Source organism: Piliocolobus tephrosceles, chromosome 15, assembly GCF_002776525.5.
Source record: "Piliocolobus tephrosceles isolate RC106 chromosome 15, ASM277652v3, whole genome shotgun sequence".
Classification (NCBI taxonomy): Eukaryota; Metazoa; Chordata; class Mammalia; order Primates; family Cercopithecidae; genus Piliocolobus; species Piliocolobus tephrosceles.
Genome location: NC_045448.1, coordinates 8,971,315 through 8,990,095, shown reverse-complemented (window position 1 = coordinate 8,990,095; position 18,781 = coordinate 8,971,315). Strand labels below are relative to the sequence as shown.

The 18,781-nt window shown below is 45.8% G+C and overlaps 1 protein-coding gene across 2 annotated transcripts in view; it reads right to left on the bottom strand.

Moving 5' to 3' along the window:
• Positions 1-18,156, bottom strand: part of ASAP2 (ArfGAP with SH3 domain, ankyrin repeat and PH domain 2) — a 199,863-nt gene extending 181,707 nt beyond the window's left edge. For both annotated transcript variants that reach the window (XM_023199047.1, XM_023199055.1), the window contains exon 1: positions 17,691-18,156. In XM_023199047.1, the coding sequence (XP_023054815.1) occupies positions 17,691-17,816 (126 nt within the window). In that variant the 5' untranslated portion in view covers positions 17,817-18,156. The remainder of the gene's footprint in view (positions 1-17,690) is intronic.
• Between the last annotated feature and the right edge of the window lie 625 nt (positions 18,157-18,781).

Sequence of the window (18,781 nt, the reverse complement as noted above, 5' to 3'; positions counted from 1 at the left end):
CCTCACAACTCAGTATTCTGGCCCAGGCTAAGACAGACCCTGGGACAGAGTAGATCTGTGAGACAGATCTACCCACACTCAGAGCTCTAACCAGGGTTGGGACAACTTTTTCTATAAAGGAGCAGATGATAAATATGTTAGGCTTTGCAGGTTGCATATACACAGTCTCTCTGTTGCATCTTCTTCTGGGATTTTGTTTACAACCCCTAAAAACCATTTTAAAAAAACATTTTTAGCTTACACTTTTTACATACAAAAACAGGCTGGAGCTTTGCTGACCCTGCCCTGGCCAAACAGGGACAACCCTGGGTACGCTGAACCTCATTTGCAGTGTTCCAACTTACGCACCTTGACTAAACCTAGCCTTCCCATGCCCTCCTTTGGTGAGATTCCCGTTCTACAGAAGACAAGAGAATCCAGGACCACAGCCCAGCATGCAAGGAGCCTGAGAGCTGTGGGCATGACCACCGTGCTTCCCAGATGTAGAGTATTCTGCTTCTGAGCACAGACATCCCAGGTCTGTTCCAAAGACGGATCAACACATGGACAGAGATGGATAAATGGACAGATGGATGGATGGATGGATAGATGGACGGATGGATGGAAGGATAAAAAAGGACACACAAAGTGAGTCAGAAACTAATTGCTTTAAAAATTCAGAAAAGAAATTTGCTCTGATAAATGAGGAGTGTTAGGGAAGGTTCTACAGAAGAAAAGATATGATTAATTACATTTTTCAAAGAAGAAATCAGATATTAATTGGGATGGTATATAGAGTGGAGATTTCAATCATCCTTAAAAGATTTTCCTGCTTCTCTAATTGTTTCAAAGGATGACACGACAACCTTGATTTTGCAAACCAAATCAGATTTATTTCCAGGCATACAGCAATCCTTTGAAAGAGAAAGGTATGAAATCACAAAATCAACAAGATTAGCAGGACCTTGACAATCAACAAACATTTTCTGAGAATTATGTACGCAAGGCATCATGTTGGGATTCAAAGAGAAGTAATACCTAGTCCCAACACTAGGCACACTCGGCCTGGTATGGCAGTTCCAAAGGAAAACTAAAAACTGCAAATGGGGGGGATCTCTGGATTTGGAAGCTTTCTGACCCCAAAAAGGAAGTGCCAGAGTATTCAGAGGTCAAGCAGGAAGCCTCCTGCTTGGCACCAGTCACTCACTGGGCAATCCTCCCTTCCCTCACACTGCTCAGCAATGGTTGTTCTCATCAGGTTAGGCTACGTATCCCAGAAAACATTTCCATGTTATTCCACCAAGGCCCAAATTCCATACTAAATGCCTCATTTGGGCCAACATTAAATGAAGGAATTGTTCTACAGAAATTAATTTTCTCAGTGAACTGAAGCTCATCAAAATTTGCAAAGCAAAGTTCAAAAACTATTTTCATGGATACTATCCTCAGTGGATTACGTACACCCCAGTGCACCAAAGCAGGGGATGCTGATTTTGACTCTTCTTAACGACTAACCTAACATCAATAAACACAATCTGCTGTGGCTAGTGAGACCTGCAGGAATTCCAGAGTAGGAGGTGGCCCCACCCTTCTAAGCTGGTCTAACTCTTCTTTCTTCCCCTCCGTCCCATTGGCCTCAGCTGTAGGGCACGGGGTCCCTGCTGTTCCCATTTCACTACATGGTCTTTCTGGAAGCCTGAGGATGACAGGACCCTGAACTACAGAGAAACAAAATGGGCTTTATAGCAGCTACTTTCTGCTTCACTGGGGGTCTTTTTTTGTTTACTTCCAAGTCTAATGCACACCCTATGGCTGCCAGCTTATTCCAGCTAATAGTACATTTTCCTTTGAAAAAACCATTAACAAATTTCTGAAACGCACATTTGCTGACACTGCTACTCCCTAATTCACACCAAAATCTAACAAAGCATCAGAACCCTATAGCATTTCATGGCATATTAGGGGCAAAAATGATACCTGCATGTTCCAGATAAGGCTTCACTGGCTTAGTATACGGACGCTTGAAGGATCCAAGAAGGTTCATAAATTAAAAGAGCAAATAAAACAGGGCCCTTAAGAGATTTCACATCAGCTATGACTAAAGCAATTTTGTCATAAGATCAATCAAATCTCCTTTACTTCGCTCTGACCACAGAGAGAACTGTGCACTTCGAAAATTAAGCTCCTTCCAACATTGCTATAGAAGATAATAAATCATTTTTAAAAATATAGAACAATAAACCCAGTTCTAGAAAACTGAGGGGAGTCAGAGTGGTAGGAAAGGAGGCCAACTTTAAATGTCATCACCAAAGCAGTTGCTTGCAAGTGTGACTTGAGAGACGCAGGAAGGCCTCTGCCCAAAATCCCAAATTAAAGCAGGACTCTTGAGTCTCCTCCGGATGGAATAGGATCTTTTAAAGAGAAAACCCAGGCCCTGGAGGTTCTGGAAATAGACCAAGGCAATGAAGGTCAAGAGAAAATGAAGAGGAAAAAAGTGAGGAGGAGAGGAGAATTTTAAGCTTTGGACACTGATGAGGTTCCAGCACAAGCATCCCAGTCCCCAGGGAAAAGGCGGGACCAGGAGTGTAGACAATGGAAAGAAGGAAGATGGGAAAAGGTGAAGGACCATTTCTCCTACACATGATTGTTACTGTGGGTGATCCCTGCTGGCGAACACACCCACCAGGACCTCTTCCAAATCAAAAGCATGCAACCTGGCAGGCTGTGACCAAGGCAAATCAAAGCTACGGGTTCTGACTGCCCAATGCTCCAGTAGTAAACACACCTCATTCCTATTTGCCAAAAAAGAAAAACAAGAGAATTCACAAGGTGAGAAAAAAAAACAGGAATCTCAATAATTACCTTTTGTCAAGAAGTGAGCAGTCTCCTGTGGGGACTAAATCAAGGCAATGTTGATAGAAAACAACCAAAACACCAGCCACACTCACCAGCAGAAACAACAGCTTGGAAAGGGTTTGCTATTGCAGAGAACATAGGAGGCCTGGCTCTAAGCCTCCTGAGTGACTACCCAGCACCACCGTGGCCAGACAAGGCAAATATCTAAAACCCATTTACAAATGCAAAACCATTTCTACTAGCTTCCTTTGCAACTAAAGACCAAGCAAGCAAATCATCCCATTTTATCAACATGCCCAGAGGCCAAATAAATAAAACAAATTAAATACAAGAAACTGCAGTTTACGTAAAAACTGATTTTTAATACTGAAGTTAATTAATACAGTTACCGAGCACCTATTCTGTTCAAATCACTGGGCATTTAAAGATGATTAAGAACTGATCCAGCAAGCAGAAAAGAAAAAGAAATAAAAGGTCCTCAGCTTATTAAAGAATAAACAAAACTGTCTCTATTTGCAGATGATACTTTGCATATTAAAAATCCTAAGGAATACACATACGTATACACAAAACTATAAAAGACAATAAACAAATTCAGCAAATTGTAGGCCATAAGATCAATATACAAAAAGTTAACTGTATTTCTATACACTAGCAATGAATAATCCAGAAATGAAATTAAGAAAACAATTCCACTCACATCAAAAAGAATAAAGTACTTAGGAATAAATTTAACAGAAGTGTAAGATTTGTACATTGAAAACTACAAAACATCACTGAAAGAAATTTAAGACAAGAAAATGAGACCGGGTGCAGTGGCTCACGCCTATAATCCCAGCACTTTGGGAGGCAGAGGTAGGCGGATCACCTGAGGTCAAGGGTTCAAGGCCAGCCTGGCCAATAGGGTGAAACCCCGTTTCTACTAACAATACAAAAATTAGCCGGGTGTGGGGGCGGGTACCTGTAATCCCAGTTACTCGGGAGGCTGAGGCAAGAATTGCTTGAACCCCGGAGGCAAAGGTTGCAATGAGCCAAGATCGCGCCACTGCATTCCAGCCTGGGCAACAGAGGAAACCTCCGTCTCAAAAAAAAAAAAAAAGAAAAGAAAAAGAAAAGAAAAAAACTCCCAAGTTCAAAGACAGGAGATGTTATGATAGATTGTTAAGATGTCTATACTCCCCAAATTGAACTACAGTGTCAACATAACCTCGATGAAAATCTCAGCTGGCTTTTTTGCAGAAATTGAAAAGCTGATCCTAAAATTCACATGGAAATGCAAGAGACACTCAATAGCCAAAACAATCCTGGAAAAGAAAAACAAAGTTGGAAGACTCATACTGCCTGATTTCTAAACATACCATAAGGCCTATAATTAATTAAGGTTTTATGGTACCAGCATAAAAGATAGGCATAAAAATCAATGGAACAGAACTGAGGGTCCAGAAATAAACCCATATATCAAAAGTAAATCAATTTTTAAAAAGGATGCCAAGAGAATTCAAGAAGAAAAGAAAAGTCTTCCCAAGAAATGGTGCCAGGACAACTGGATATATGCACAAGCAAAAGAATGAAGTTGGACCCCCAACCTCACCTCATATACAAATATTAACTCAAAACACATCAAAGACCTAAATGTAAGAACTGAAACCATAAAATGGAAGTAAATATAGGTGTAAATCTTTGTGACTCTGTATTATGCAACCAAAGGAAAAATGACTATTCTGGATGTCATCAAAATTAAAAACATTTGTCCTTTGAAGGACACCATCAAGTGAGTGAAAAAACAATCCACAAAATGAAAATTATTACTTGCAAATTATATATCTGATCTGGGTCTAGTGTCCAGAATATATGAAGTAATCTTACAACGCAACAATAAAAAGACAAGTAATCCAATATAAACATGGCAAAGGCTTTGAATAGACAGTTCTCCAAAGAAGATACGCACAGCCATGGGCATATAAAACAATGCTCAAAATCATTAGTCATCCATCAGAGAAAGACAAATCAAACCCACCACTTCACACCCACTAAGATGGGTGTAATAAAAAAGACAATAACAAGAGTTGATACGGATGTGGAGAAATTGGAACCCTTACACATGGCTGGTAAGAACGTCATGTGGTGCAGCCTCTTTGGCAAACAGTTTGGCAGCTCCTCAAAAAGTTAAACTGACTTTAAAAAGTTTAAGTTTAAAAAGTTAAAGTGACTTAGCAATTCCACTCCTAGGTATATACCTAAGAGAACTGAAAATGTATGTCTACACTAAAACTTGTAGAAGAATATTCACAGGATTATTCATAATAGCCTAAAAGTGGAAACAACCCGAATGTCCATCAACTGATGAATGAATAAACAAAATGTGTCATACACATATGACAGAATATTATTCAGTCATAAAAATAAATAAAGTACAAATCCATGCTATGATTTGGATGAATCTTAAAAAACATTAGACTACATAAAGGAAGCCGGACACAAAAGGCCACATATTACATGATTCCATACATGAAACAACCAGAATAGGCAAATCCATAGAGACAGAAAGTAGATGAGTGACTGCCAAGGACTCGGGTACAGGGGCCTGGGGAATGACTCCTACTGGGTATGGGGTTTCTTTTTGGTGATGAAAATGATCTGGAATTAAATAGTGGTGATGGCTACACAACTTTGTGAATACACTAAAAACCACTTAGTTGGACACTTTAAAATGGTAAATTTTATGGTATATGAATTATATCTCAATTTTTTTAAAAAAGCAACAACAACACAAAATAAGTTTCTCAGGATGCTATAGAAAGGCTTTTTCAAAAATAAATAATTCAACTTGAGGATATGATTCAGCGACCATGTTGTCTTTTCAGGGCTATCAACAAGCCATTCCTCGCTGATTTTTGTTCCTATCACTTATTCCAGGGCCTTTTCACATTCAGTATATATGAATACAAAGAACTATGGAATTTTTAGGTCAGAGAGGATGGTCAGAGAACACCCAGTCCAAATCTCTCATGTTAGAGACCAGATACACAGTTAACTGGCTCAAGGTCACAATAAGGTGACCTTATAACTCCAATCCCGCTCTCCTAACTCCCTGGCTAGGTCTTTCTGCTCCACAACATAAACACAACCGAACCACAGGGCAAATGTGAAAACCACTGCTTCACAATAGAGAGGACATCTTCCAACGATGAGAACACCGGCTCCCCGCAAAATCTAGGGAAGCTCACTGGATATAAGAAAATCAGTATTTTCTTAAAGTTCAACAGTCCACATTACTCAATGACCACAAAACCCTGTGATCATCAGTGATACAACCTGCTTTTCACCAGAGAAGCAAAGCACAACAAAGTTTTATTTAAGAGACCAGGGAAAGCAGCAAAGACTGCAAAAAAGACTGCTCCGAGGCAAGACGGATGGCAAACAACACGGCCTCATTCAGCCCAAACTCAAACCGGCAAGGCATTCATTGGGATTCCAGCTCAAGTACCAACCACCACATCAACTCTAGTGATACCTCCAAGGAGGGAATCTTCAAAGAAGGGGATGAAAGAGGTAAAGTTCACTCTGAGCTCTAACTTCTTGGAAAGTATAAATATTAATAGCCAAGATAAAGAAAAAACCAGAGAAGGCGGCCAAAAAAAGCAAGGGTGTCAAGAGGCAGGGGAAGTGTTGCAGACAGCAGTAGACATGGAAGGTCAAGAGCTGGAAAGACTGGACTCATCACATCCAACCCTCCATGTTACAAATGACGAACTGAGGCAGGACCAGTGAAGTCACCTGCTCCAAGGTCCAAAGGCTGATAACAGATTCAGGCTATCAGGGGAATACAGTACAAGGCCTTAACATTCTCCTTTTCTTGCAAAACCTCTCCAAAGTCCCCTAACTGTTAAGAGGGAGCTGACTTCTCTCCACCCAAATCTGCCTAGACGGGCCACATCCATGATTCACCCTTCAGTGGCAACCTCAAAATACAATTTGCTGAAACGAAGGGAATACTCTGTGGGTCTGGGTGGCTCCTAGTCCTTTTCACATAGTGACAGTGTTCTTGGCCCCTCAGCTCTAAGGGGGCCATTCGGTTAAGGTCAAGTTAATAAATACCTCTGATGCTAAGTGCCTCCCCAGGGGGTTAGTGTCTGATGACCTCCAGGCAATCACATTCAGCAACGATGGGGACTGCAGGTGATCAACAACCATCATTACCCTGCACTAAGGAAACCCACAGAAATACCTACAGAGAAATCGTCCCAGGCAAGAGTGACTGGCAGGTGGGGCATTAAAAGATCAACAGGAGTGGGTCCTCCTCCACAGCACTGGGATTCTTACTCTAGCAATTGCTGGTTGTGGAACGTGGAACCTGGAGGCATGTCCCTATAGGAACAACCTCAAGACCGTTGAGGGGATCAAATCACCAGTTTAAAACACAGCACAGTCCTTAACACAGAATTAAAGCTCAGAGAAATGTCAGCACTGTCACTGTTATCGTTTTCATTTAAAAAAAAAAAAAAAACAAAAAAAAGCCAGGCGCGGTGGCTCACGTCTGTAATCCCAGCACTTTGGGAGGCCAAGATGGGTGGATCACGAGGTCAAGAGATCGAGACCATCCTGGCTAACACAGTGAAACCCTGTCTCTACTAAAAATACAAAATAATAGCCCAGCGTGGTGGTGGGCGCCTGAAGTCCCAGCTACTCGGGAGGCTGAGACAGGAGAATGGTGTGAACCAGGGAGCTGAGCTTGCAGTGAGCCGATATCATGCCACTGCACTCCAGCCTGGGTGACAGAGCGAGACTCTGTCAAAAAAAAAAAAAAAAAAAAAAAAAAAAGAACCTCTAAGAAGAACAAGATTTCTTCTGAGAAGCTGGGGAAAGAGATCCCGACAATCCTGACTGCCTGGCTAGAATCCTAAAAGACAAAGGAATCCATCATGAGAGGGAACTGTCTTCATCAACCACCTATTTCATTGACAAAGCCATCTTCAGCATGGAGTGGAAAAATGACATCATTAATAACACCATGAGCAGGGAAGGCCTCCTACCAGGGTGTCAGCAATGCCCCTGGCCACTCCGCTCTACGGGGCTGGGCATGTCGGCAGAGCAGTGAGGAGACGAAAGAACGACAATTTCTGTAGCAAGTAGGACAGATGAGGCAAACAGGAAACAAAAAGCAACAAGGATTTGCCAGAAGCACCCACTCAAGCAATGCAATAGCTGCAACTTTCTAACACTAAGAGCAAAGGAGGGCGTGCTGGCTACAGAGGCTGCAACACCACGGGTCCTGGTTGGCACAGGCTCTACAGAGGCTGTTGGCTGCTAAAAGAAATAGCAGACTCTGGTGTCAAAATGCTTGATTTGAACGAATCCTGGCTTCATCACTTCCTGGCTCCATGAACTTGGTAACGTAGCCTAATTTCGCTGGACCCGATAGCATTTTGGTAATAACTAAATGAATTAATAATTGATATATGTAAAGAATTTAAAGCATGCCTGGCACACAGTAAGTGCCCCATAAATGTTAGAAAAGACAAGGGGGAGGCTGGGCACGGTGGTTCACTCCTATTAATACCAGCACTTTGGGAGGGCAAGGCAGGAGGATCGCTTGAGTCCAGGAGTTCAAGACCAGCCATGGGCAACATGTTGAAACCCTCTCTACAAAAATTACAAAAATTAACCAGGGGCCGGGCACAGTGGCTCACACTTGTAATCCCAGCACTTTGGGAAGTCGAGGTGGGTGGATCACTTGAGGTCAGGAGTTCAAGACCAGCCTGGCCAACATGGCAAAACCCTGTCTCTACTAAAAATACAAAAATTAGCTGGGTGTGGTGGTGGGCACCTGTAATCCCAGCTAGTCAGGAGGCTGAGGCACAAGAATCACTTGAACCTGGGAGGCGGAGACTGCAGTGAGCCGAGACGGCGCCACTGCACTCCAGCCTGGGTGACAAAGCGAGACACTATCTCAAAAATAATAATAATAATTAATAAATAAAAAATTAACCAGGCACGGTGGGGCACACTTGTAGTCCCAGCTACACAGGAGGCTGAGACAGGAGGACAAGGTTGCAGTGAGCCAAGACGGCACCACTGCTTTCCAGCCTGGGCAACAGAGCCAGATTCTGTCTCAAAAAAAAAAAAAAAAAATCAACTGACATTAACTTCAACCACACTCTGGATATCCCCAACACACTCTTGCAACAGCAGCAGCATTTCAAATAAATACCCTCACCAAAAACAGCACACACTGCAAAGTCTCCCTTAAAATTCTGGGTAGGTGGTGCCCATGAATCTTCTGGCGCTTCACAATGGAACTTGCCCTGCAGAATCAAGGGCAGTACATGCCATGTGAGACAAACAAGAAAGGCACAAATAGGAGAGCTGGGTTGTAGGACCCACCCAGCTCAGAATCCTCATTACAGGACTCAGAAGGTCCGGTTCGCAGCTCTGCTGAACTCCTGAGGCACGCACAAGTACATGAACTAACGTGTGGGATCAGATGAGAAGCTGCCAAGCCATAACCCTGAAAGAACAGAGGGCACCCCACGGATGTAAAACCACAGCGGATGGCTCCCTGCCAAGAGCACTTCTAAACACCTTTAGCGCCTCATAATTCTAACACTGGCCTGAGGTGCAACTCTTCTCAGCTAGACTCGTAGAACCAATTCATGGCAATGACAGCATAATAATTACAAGATATAATAATTATATTTAACAAACAGAGTTGTTAAAGAATCCATCACTCAAAAAAAAAAACTAGCTAAACAAAACTTACCATCAAGCCTGGAATTCTCAGTCTGAATTCAGGGGGTCCATAAACTTGGATTGGAAAAAAAAAATTTATCTGTATTTTCATTAGGGTCTAACTGAAATTTATCATATCTTTCAATTACAAATGTAAGCAACACGTGCTAATATTATCAATACTTGCAACTCTAATAAAAGATACATGAATATTACATTATATTTATTAGAAATATCTCATATTGTTTATATTCATCAATATCTCAAAATTAAGGTATTTATTAGACCAACCACGAAATCTTGTTACTAAATGCTTTAGTAAAGAAGCATTATAAGCATGGCAAAAATTTTTTTAAATATTCTGCTAACTGAATTTCAATATACAGTCGTGCTCCACATAATGACATGTCAGTCAACAATGAACCACACACACGACTTCTCATAAGATTACAAGAGGGATTTTTACCATCTTTTCTATGTTTAGATACACAAATACTTGCCATACACAAATACTGTAACTGTGTCACAGTTACCACAGTATTCAATACAGCGGCATGCTGTACAGGTTTGGAGCCTGGGAGCAGCAGGTTCTTACCACATAGCCTAGGTGTCTACATGCCAGCTGGGTGTGTGTCAAGTGCACTCTAGGATGTTCGTACCACGAAGAAATCTTTAAACGATGCTTGTTCGTCATTAAGCAATGCAAGACTGTAATTAGTTTCCTTTGAAATCTTATTTTGTTCTATGCATTAAAACATTGTTCTGAAGAGGCAGACCACCTTCACCAGAGTGTCAAAGGGAGCCATGGCACAAAAAAGGTTAAAAGGATGAAACAGGACTGCACATAAAACACGAGATTATTAAGTGCTTTATAAGGAAGGAGCTAGTCCTGTCCACTTTTTTTTTTTAAGACGCCCAGGCCATGCTGTCCACTTTTACATCCCTGGCACCTGGCATTGACAACGTATGGTAGGGGTCCAATATACCATTTATGAGTGAAGAAACTCAATCAGTCAAATCCCTTCACAGAAATGACCATCATCATAAAAATACAGCCCAAGCATTCCAGCTCAGGTTGGTGGTCTGTTTATTCCAAGACATTGATGACATGATAAAAATGATAATGGTATAAAAAGCACCTGGAAGGGCAGACAGGAGCAGCAGCTCACGCCTATAATCCCAGCACTTTGGGGGAGGGGGGGGCCAGATCACCTGAGGTCAGGAGTTCAAGACCAGCCTGGCCAACATGGTGAAACCCCATCTCTACTAGTACAAAAATTAGCCAGGCACGGTGTCAGGTACCTGTAATCCCAGCTACTCAGGAGGCTGAGGCAGGAGAATCCCCCTCGAACCCAGGAGGCAGAGGTTGCAGTGAGCTGAGATCCTGCCACTGCACTCCAGCCTGGGTAAGAGAGCGAGACTCCACCTCAAACAAACAAACAAACAAACAAAAAAGACAAAAAGTACCTGGAAGGGCCCTAGCAATCCACTTGGAGGCCACATTACACAGAAAAGACGTCAGCAAAGGACGGTAGGTTCAGATCATGGAACGTCACCTCTCTTTAGTAGGGAAAGAAAGAGGAGTGTTTGGGGAGCTGAAATGGGGACAGCATCCCAGGCACCTGACAATGCCCAGAAATATCACCTGCTATAGTCTGCCCAGAAACAGCAGAGGGTCGCACGATCAGACCCCTCTGTCCCATTCTATACAACCATGCTTCTCTCTTTCCCTGGGCCCCAGTCTATGCAGCTATGCTTCAATCTTTCCTTGACTGACCCTGGAACTGGTCCCAACACAAGTCCTATACCAGTCACATCAAGCAGCACAGAGTTGGCCTGGATTCTGACACTAAGTAGCTCTAGACAGCACCAGCTTCACCATGGGGATGCTAGAAGGTCTGTTCAGAGGGCTTGGATGAATTGAGCTTGGCTGTTGCCTTGTTCGGGGTAGCTCTGTTGGGTCTACCTCTATGCCAACAGCACACAATCATGACAATCCATCAGCAGGTTTGGACCCCTCTTCTTGTACAATGGACCTCAATCGGGCCACTTACCACCATCCCCCCGCTACCTCCTCGTCCAATACCCTCTCGCCTGGATGACTGCAATAGCCCCTCACCTCGCAATTGGTCTCCCTCTTTCCTTTCATGCCCTGCTAGTCTGTTTTTCTCTACAACAACCACAGTGAAGTCTTTAAAACGTAAATCAGACCATGTTATTCCCTGATGAAAATCCTTCAACAGCTTCCCATCACAACAGAACAAAATCCAAATTCCTTCCCCAAGATGGACAAGGCCCTGTGTGACCTGGCGCTGCCCACCCCTCTGCCCACCGTCTCTTATCCTTCTCTCCCTCACCCACTCCCCCCCCTGCCACCCCACACCCTGACCTTCCTTCAGTCCTTCTATGATCCCGCCCATTGGCATTTCAGGGCCTTTTCCCAAGCTGTTCTATTCCCACATCTTCTGTGACTGGCTTCCTCTCTGCATTCCAGCCTGCTCAAATGTCACCTCTGCAGAGAGGCTTTTCCTGATTTTGGTTTCCTAATCTCCAGAACCACTTTGTATCTCCATGTTATGCATGACTTTCCTTTACAGCACTTATCAACTGCCTAAGGTTATGTTACATAACTGTCTATCAGTGATTATCAACCCTATTTGGGAGGAGCCTTTAAAAAATGCCAAGGCTCCAGAGCCCGCCCAGACCAATTTAAGTCAGAATTCTAGGGAGTGGAGCCAGGCAGCTCTGCTTCACAAACGCCCAAGCAACTCCAGTGTGCAGCCGGGGTTCCATCTAGAACAGTGCTTCACAAGCTCTCACGTGCCTGTGGTGTATGTGGGGATGCTGTAAAAATTCAGGTCCTGGATGGAACCTGGGGCTCTGCATTTCAGCAAGCTTCCAGGGGATGCCTCTGCTACTGGTTGCTGAACCAATATGGTAGCCACCAGCCACATGTAGCTACTAAGCAGATACAGCAGCTGAGAGCTGGATTTGTCTTAGGTTGCCTCATCAGACAGTGCGGGCCTAAAATGCATGTATATGTTGCACAAAGGAAGGCACTGGCACCTGGAAACATGGGGTGCACAGGAAGAATTAAGGATCACTCCAAATTCTTGGTCTCAGCAGACCTCTGGAGACCAGGTGACTGTGAAAATCCCACCACAGAGGCTGAGTTGGCTGCCACCTCAGGAGTAGATCAATATTTACCTAAGGCAGGGAGGGAGGTACAAAAGACCATAATGAACCAGCTTAGTGCCTTAGCATTTGGTAACCCACAGGTAACTGCCTGGACTTCAAGACTCCATGGCACGACATCATACGAGGCCCTCCCTCACCACAGCCCCAGGCCCTGGGACCACTTGCACCCTTGCACATCCACAGGACTCCGGGCATTCCTACAGATGTGGTCCTCACATTTTTTGCACAGATTTGTTTACAGGATTAGGATTCTGTTCCTCTTGCTGGACTGTAGGTCCCTTCAAAGACAGAACATATTCTTCCTGGTGTTCTATTCCTGCCACCTCACACATAGCCTAGCACACTGAAGGACTGAGGAATCCTGAGTGCATGGCAGGGCCTGGAACCCATGAGGAGTGGCATCAGTACTTCTACTATTGATCCTAAGAAGGAAACTGAATTCAGCATTCACCGGGGGGCAGGGAGGAAGGCTCACATGTGAAGAGAAAATGGCTTCCTTTAAGTGATTCAGAATTTTCTGAAATTCAAATTTCAGAACACAGTTTAAAAGGTGGCCCTGTTTGACCCATCAAAGCTCACTTCCAAAAACATGAATGCTCTGGGCAAGAAGGTGATGTCCTCTGAAGAAGACAGCAAGAATCTGTTCATCTGGGGACTTGGAGGAGCTGTTTTTCAAACAAGTCACAAAGGGCTAACATTCAGAATCACATTCTTGCCAAAAAGCACGTAGGCCTGGTTCCCACTGTTGCTGCTAGGAGGGGTCTGGTCCCATGGACGGCAGGGCCCCTGGGAGCCGGCAGACCCAGATGCTCACCCCACCCCTGCAGTTAGAACCCTGTGCTTATGACAGCAATGGGATTGCCAAGGTAACCAAGGACAACAAAGTAGAGAATTACGGCCCCGGAAGGAAGTAGATTAAATTTTAATACTTACAAGTCAACATCAAATTTATTTTTAAAACTACATCAATGCCAAATAAGCAAGGCAGAATGGATGGTGCTATAAAGGAGGGTCTAACCAAAAACACGAATATTCCAAATATGTATACAATTTTTCCCTATTTTGAGAATATTTCAAAGTGCCCAGAGGCTCGAAGAAACAAAAAAAAAGAAGAAGAAAAAAAAGAAACAAAAAACCCTCACTTTTCAAATTTCTGTCACAACTACTTATTTTTCCATTATTTCCAAAAGCACACGGCAGACTCTGGTTGCAGCACCAGACTTTGCTAAGTTTGCTAAAATTGTACAAAATGATGACTTGAACCAGAGAAGGTGGTCAAGTGAAAATTATAAAACACAGGTATGCTCTCACCAGCTGTCAGGACAACAAACTTTTTTTTTTTTTTTTTTTGAGACGGCGTTTCACTCTTGGCGTGATCTTGGCTTGCTGCAACCTCCACTTCCTGGGTGCAGGTGTTTCTCCTGCCTCAGCCTCCCAAGTAGCTGGGATTACAGGCATGCACCACCACACCCAGCAAATTTTGTATTTTTAGTAGAGACGGGATTTTTCCATGTTGGTCAGGCTGGTCTCGAACTCCTGACCTCAGTGATCTGCCCGCCTTGGCCTCCCAAACTGCTGGGATTACAGGCGTGAGCCACCACATCTGGCCTGACAACAAACTTTTAAAAAATACACATGGGTTAACAGATACACGGTAGTGTTTCATTCACTCACCCATTGAGCCATTCAGCCATTTCCCTGACACTTCCCCCATGTAAATCCCATCCTCACTCCAAAAGCCCTCACTGGGGCCTGTGGACTCACTATATAATCCGGTAACCAATTGTCTGGCAGCTTCTGTGCTGTGTATTATCTCACTAAAACCTCACCCCAATCCTCTGAAGTTGACAGGTATTATTACCCAGACTTTAAAGCTGAGGAAAATGAGAAGATGTTAGGCATCTCACTCAAGTTCACTTAGCTGGCAGGTGGTGGAGTCCGAACTTGAACCCAGGTCAATCTGACAAAGGAGAAATTTAGAGAATTCAGCATTATGAAAATTAACAGGAAGCAGCATGGTTTCTGAAAGCAGCAGGAGCCAAGTTCAAAGTCCACTTCAGAGCCTTATAACCCTTAGCAAATCACTTAACCTCTCTGAGCCTCAATTTCCTCACCTATAAAGCAGAGATAAGGACTGAATACAATACCTGTGAGTTTCATAGTACAGGATAGGGACCCACAGTTACTATAATAATATTCCAGCAACAAGTATGCAAATCAAAACAGTACATTTTAACTGTAAAATGATTTTTTGGCAGGAAATAACAGATTCAAAAAGGTTTATCAGTTTAAAATTAGTTTGCTGGCCGGTCGCGGTGGTTCACGCGTGTAATCCCAGCACTTTGGGAGGCCAAGGCAGGTGGATCACCTGAGGTCAAGAGTTCGACACCAGCCTGACCAATATGGTGAAACCCGGTCTCCACTAAACACAAATAATCAGCTGGGCATGGTGGCACATGCCTGTAATCCCAGCTACTTGGGAGGCTGAGGCAGGAGAATCGCTTGAACCTGGGAGACAGAGATTGCAGTGAGCCAAGACTGAACCACTGCACTCCAGCCTGGGCAACAAGAGCGAAACTCTGTCTCAAAAAATAAATAAATAAATAAACATAAAATTAGTTTGCTAGTTCCATGATTCATTTGTTTAAAAATAAGACCAAGAGCTTGCAAATTTTATTTTATTTGTTAAATAAGTAACTTTATGTCATGATACCCTCTCACGTTTCGTCTCAGTATGAGAAGACTTTTGTTTAAAACCAAAATACTGTATGCATCATTTGTTATTAAACCATATACAGAACAAGTTTTGGTAATAGAAAGGAACATTAGAAACCCTGGGAAAGAGCATTATTTAAAAATCCACATTGATTTACCTCAGAAAGTGAACAACTTTCAAATTTAGTTATAAAACGAAGCTCACACATACCATCATCACAGCACGTATGTAGATTTGCTTAAAGTGAAATAAACCTGAAATGATTTTAATTTCTCCATTTTCAGACTTGAATCAATTCTTGGGCTTAGACGGCAACATGAAGCAAGCTTGAAATTTAATGAAATGACCAAATCCAGTCTCTTTGTAATCTGCTCAGTAACTGAGCTCTAGGGTAATCTCCTGCACAGCATACAGAAAGAGCTTTGGAATTATACATTGTAAACTAAAATTAATCAGAGAAAGTGTATGCCAATTTTAATAGCAATTCCTACTTGCTTGGCTTTCCAACATCTGCCAATGCTAATAATATTTAACTGACAAACTGCAGTGGGGAAAAGCAACAGAACTTTAAACATAATCAAGCTTTCTAAAGAAAGACATCATGCACAATGCTTCCTTCCCTTAAGAAATATTCAGCTACCTTTTTGGTTGCAATTATTCCATAAACATTATTAATGGTGTATTCTCAAAACACTGTGCTTTTTAACTGGCACTTAGGAAAAAAATTCATTCACCCATCCCCATCTGCCTCATTTGAAGGCATCATTTTTAAGCCTTGCTGCTAAAAGTAGAATTAAGTGATCTGGGGAATCACCGAACTCACAGGAAAGGTTTACATGCAGCTCTCTTCCGCCAAATTAAATGGAGAGAAGGCAGGCTACCCAAGCTATATTAACAGCATTCAGAATGCTGAATCTGTTACTTTTGATTCCCTTTTATTGACTGTTTACAGCTACAAAGAAAAAATTTTTCCATTAAGGGAAAACATTCTGGATTTTTTTTCAAGCAATTCCTAACAGCAGATGCTTTGTTCAAATGGGCAAAAAAAAAAAAAAAAGAAAAAGAAAAATAATAATGCCATTGCTTCATTTAAAGCTCTTTGGTGACTTCCCCTCAAGCCTGCTAGCCCAGGAGTTTTCTGCTAAAATACCTGCAAAATCCAATTTTAAAACTGTAACCTGACATTCTGGCCAAGAGACATTTAATCATGGATTCACTATTGCCACATGTGTGGCTTGTAAACCTATTCTGAGTCGAGCAGAGTGCTAAGCACTTCACACAGTCTCTTGATCCTGGAAAGGATGCATTACCAATCCCGTTTAGTGGGTAAGGAAAAGGAGGACTGAAGGTGAGGATGTGCCTCAAACCACAGCCAACGGTGGCCCCTGGACTCACAGCCTGCCCATTTCCCCACGGCTTTAATTTTCAACCAAGCTTCTTCGTTCCTACGTGTTCCTCTCCCCAGGACCTGGAGAGCGTGCTGGTTAGCAGCTAGGCGTGATGACTTTGCACCTTGAAAGCACTTTACTAAAACCAGGCCTTTTCCAGGTTGAGGGGAAGGGTGGCATCCCGGATTCAAGCAGGTGAGACCCAGGTAACCGGGGAGCGGCTCCTGGAGGCCTCTTGGACCCAGAAGCGCCGAGTCTCACACACCTTGCCCGCAGTTCCTTCTCTGGGCACGGGTGGAGCGCAGCCAGGCCGCCCTGGCTGAGGCGGGCATGCCTTCCCAGCAGCCCGGGATGCCCCGGACCCAGGGACCCGAGGGTGGGGGCCCTGCAGGTCTCGGGGACTGCGGCGGGGAGCTCGGAGAGCGGAGCTGCCCCCGCCGCGCCACTTCAAGAACAAGTTGGTAAGGTCCGCGCCGGGGACCAAAGACCCCGGGCGGCGGCGGGCGGCGGGATCCCCACAGCTCGCCGCCGACCCCGACTCTGGCCAAAGTTGGCCGCGCTGCGGGGAAAGGACCAGGCCGGGGAACCCCGCGAGGGCCACGAGGCCGACAGAGGGGAGGTCTTACAGAGGCCCAAGGTGGCCATCACCCATCTCCTCCGAGCCACCTAGGCGGGAACAAAGGGCTTCTGTCTCGGGCAGGGTTGGCCCGGCCGCGTCCGGCTTCGGAGCAAAGAAAGTTTTCCCGGGATGCGGATGCGGGAGCGGCGGGCGGGGCTCCGGCGCGGGATACCTGCGGCCGGAGCCGCCGCACAGGCCGCCTCACCTCTTCGATGGCCGCCACGGTGTTCCGGCACTGCGCCGTGCGGGTGGTGAAGCTGGAGGCCGTGGGCGCCTTGTAGTCCTCATGGGTCTCGGCCACGAATTCCGACACGGAGATCTGGTCCGGCATCGCCTCGGCGCGAGGGCGCTGGCGCACGGCCGCGGGGGCGCCGCCGCCTCAACCGCCGCCGCGGGCTCCGACCGCCGCTCGGACGCCGCCGCTGCCGCCGCCGCTCCGGCCCGCGGACAAAGGGGAGAGCCGGGCGCGGGAGCCGCGCGGGGCCTGGCGGCGGAGCAGAGGCGGCGCGCAGCCCCGCGCAGCTCGGCCGGTCCGCCTGCCTGCGCGCCGAGGGCTCCGCGTCCGCCGCCGCCGCGTCCTCTCAGAGCGAGCCCCGAGGCGGGCGCGCACAGCCGGCGGGAACTACCCGCCACCCAGCCGCGGGCCCCGACGCCTCCCGCGGAGAGGGGCGGGTCCGGACCGGGGGCGGTGGCCGGCCGGGCGTGGGGCGGGGCGGCGGGAGGAGCGGGCCGCCAATCGGCGCCCTCGCCGCTGCCGCGCCGCCGGGAAGCGGAGCCCGCAGGAAGGAAGGCGGCGCGCGCCCCGGCCCGCCGAGCCGTTCCTGGCCGCCGCGCGCCGCATTGTCTGGGCGTTCGGGGCCCCGCGCGCCGCACCCATACCCCGCCCCCGGCCGGCGAGGGTGCGTGTGGAGGCCCCGACTCCCACCCGCGGCCGGCGAGGGTGCGTGTGGAGGTGCGCCCGGCCGGAGTCCGGCCCTGTGCGCGCCAACCGCCCCCCGCCCATGGCGCGGAGCACCTCTGGGCTCCCCACTTGAACGGCGGGCCGCGCCGGCCCATGAGGAAAGCGGGGTGCGGAGCTCGCCCCCTGCCGGAGGATGCGCTCCGCCCGCGGGCACCCTGCGGGGACCACAGCCGGACACCAGAAGTGACCAAACCGTGAATGTGCGCTTTGCGTGCAGTCATTGCATCCTCGCAGCCCTAGGAGTCAGATGAAGAGATGGGTGCTTATTTTATATAGGGGACACAGTGTGCCCAAGAGCACGAGATAAATGGCCGGGTGGGGGTTTAAACCCATGT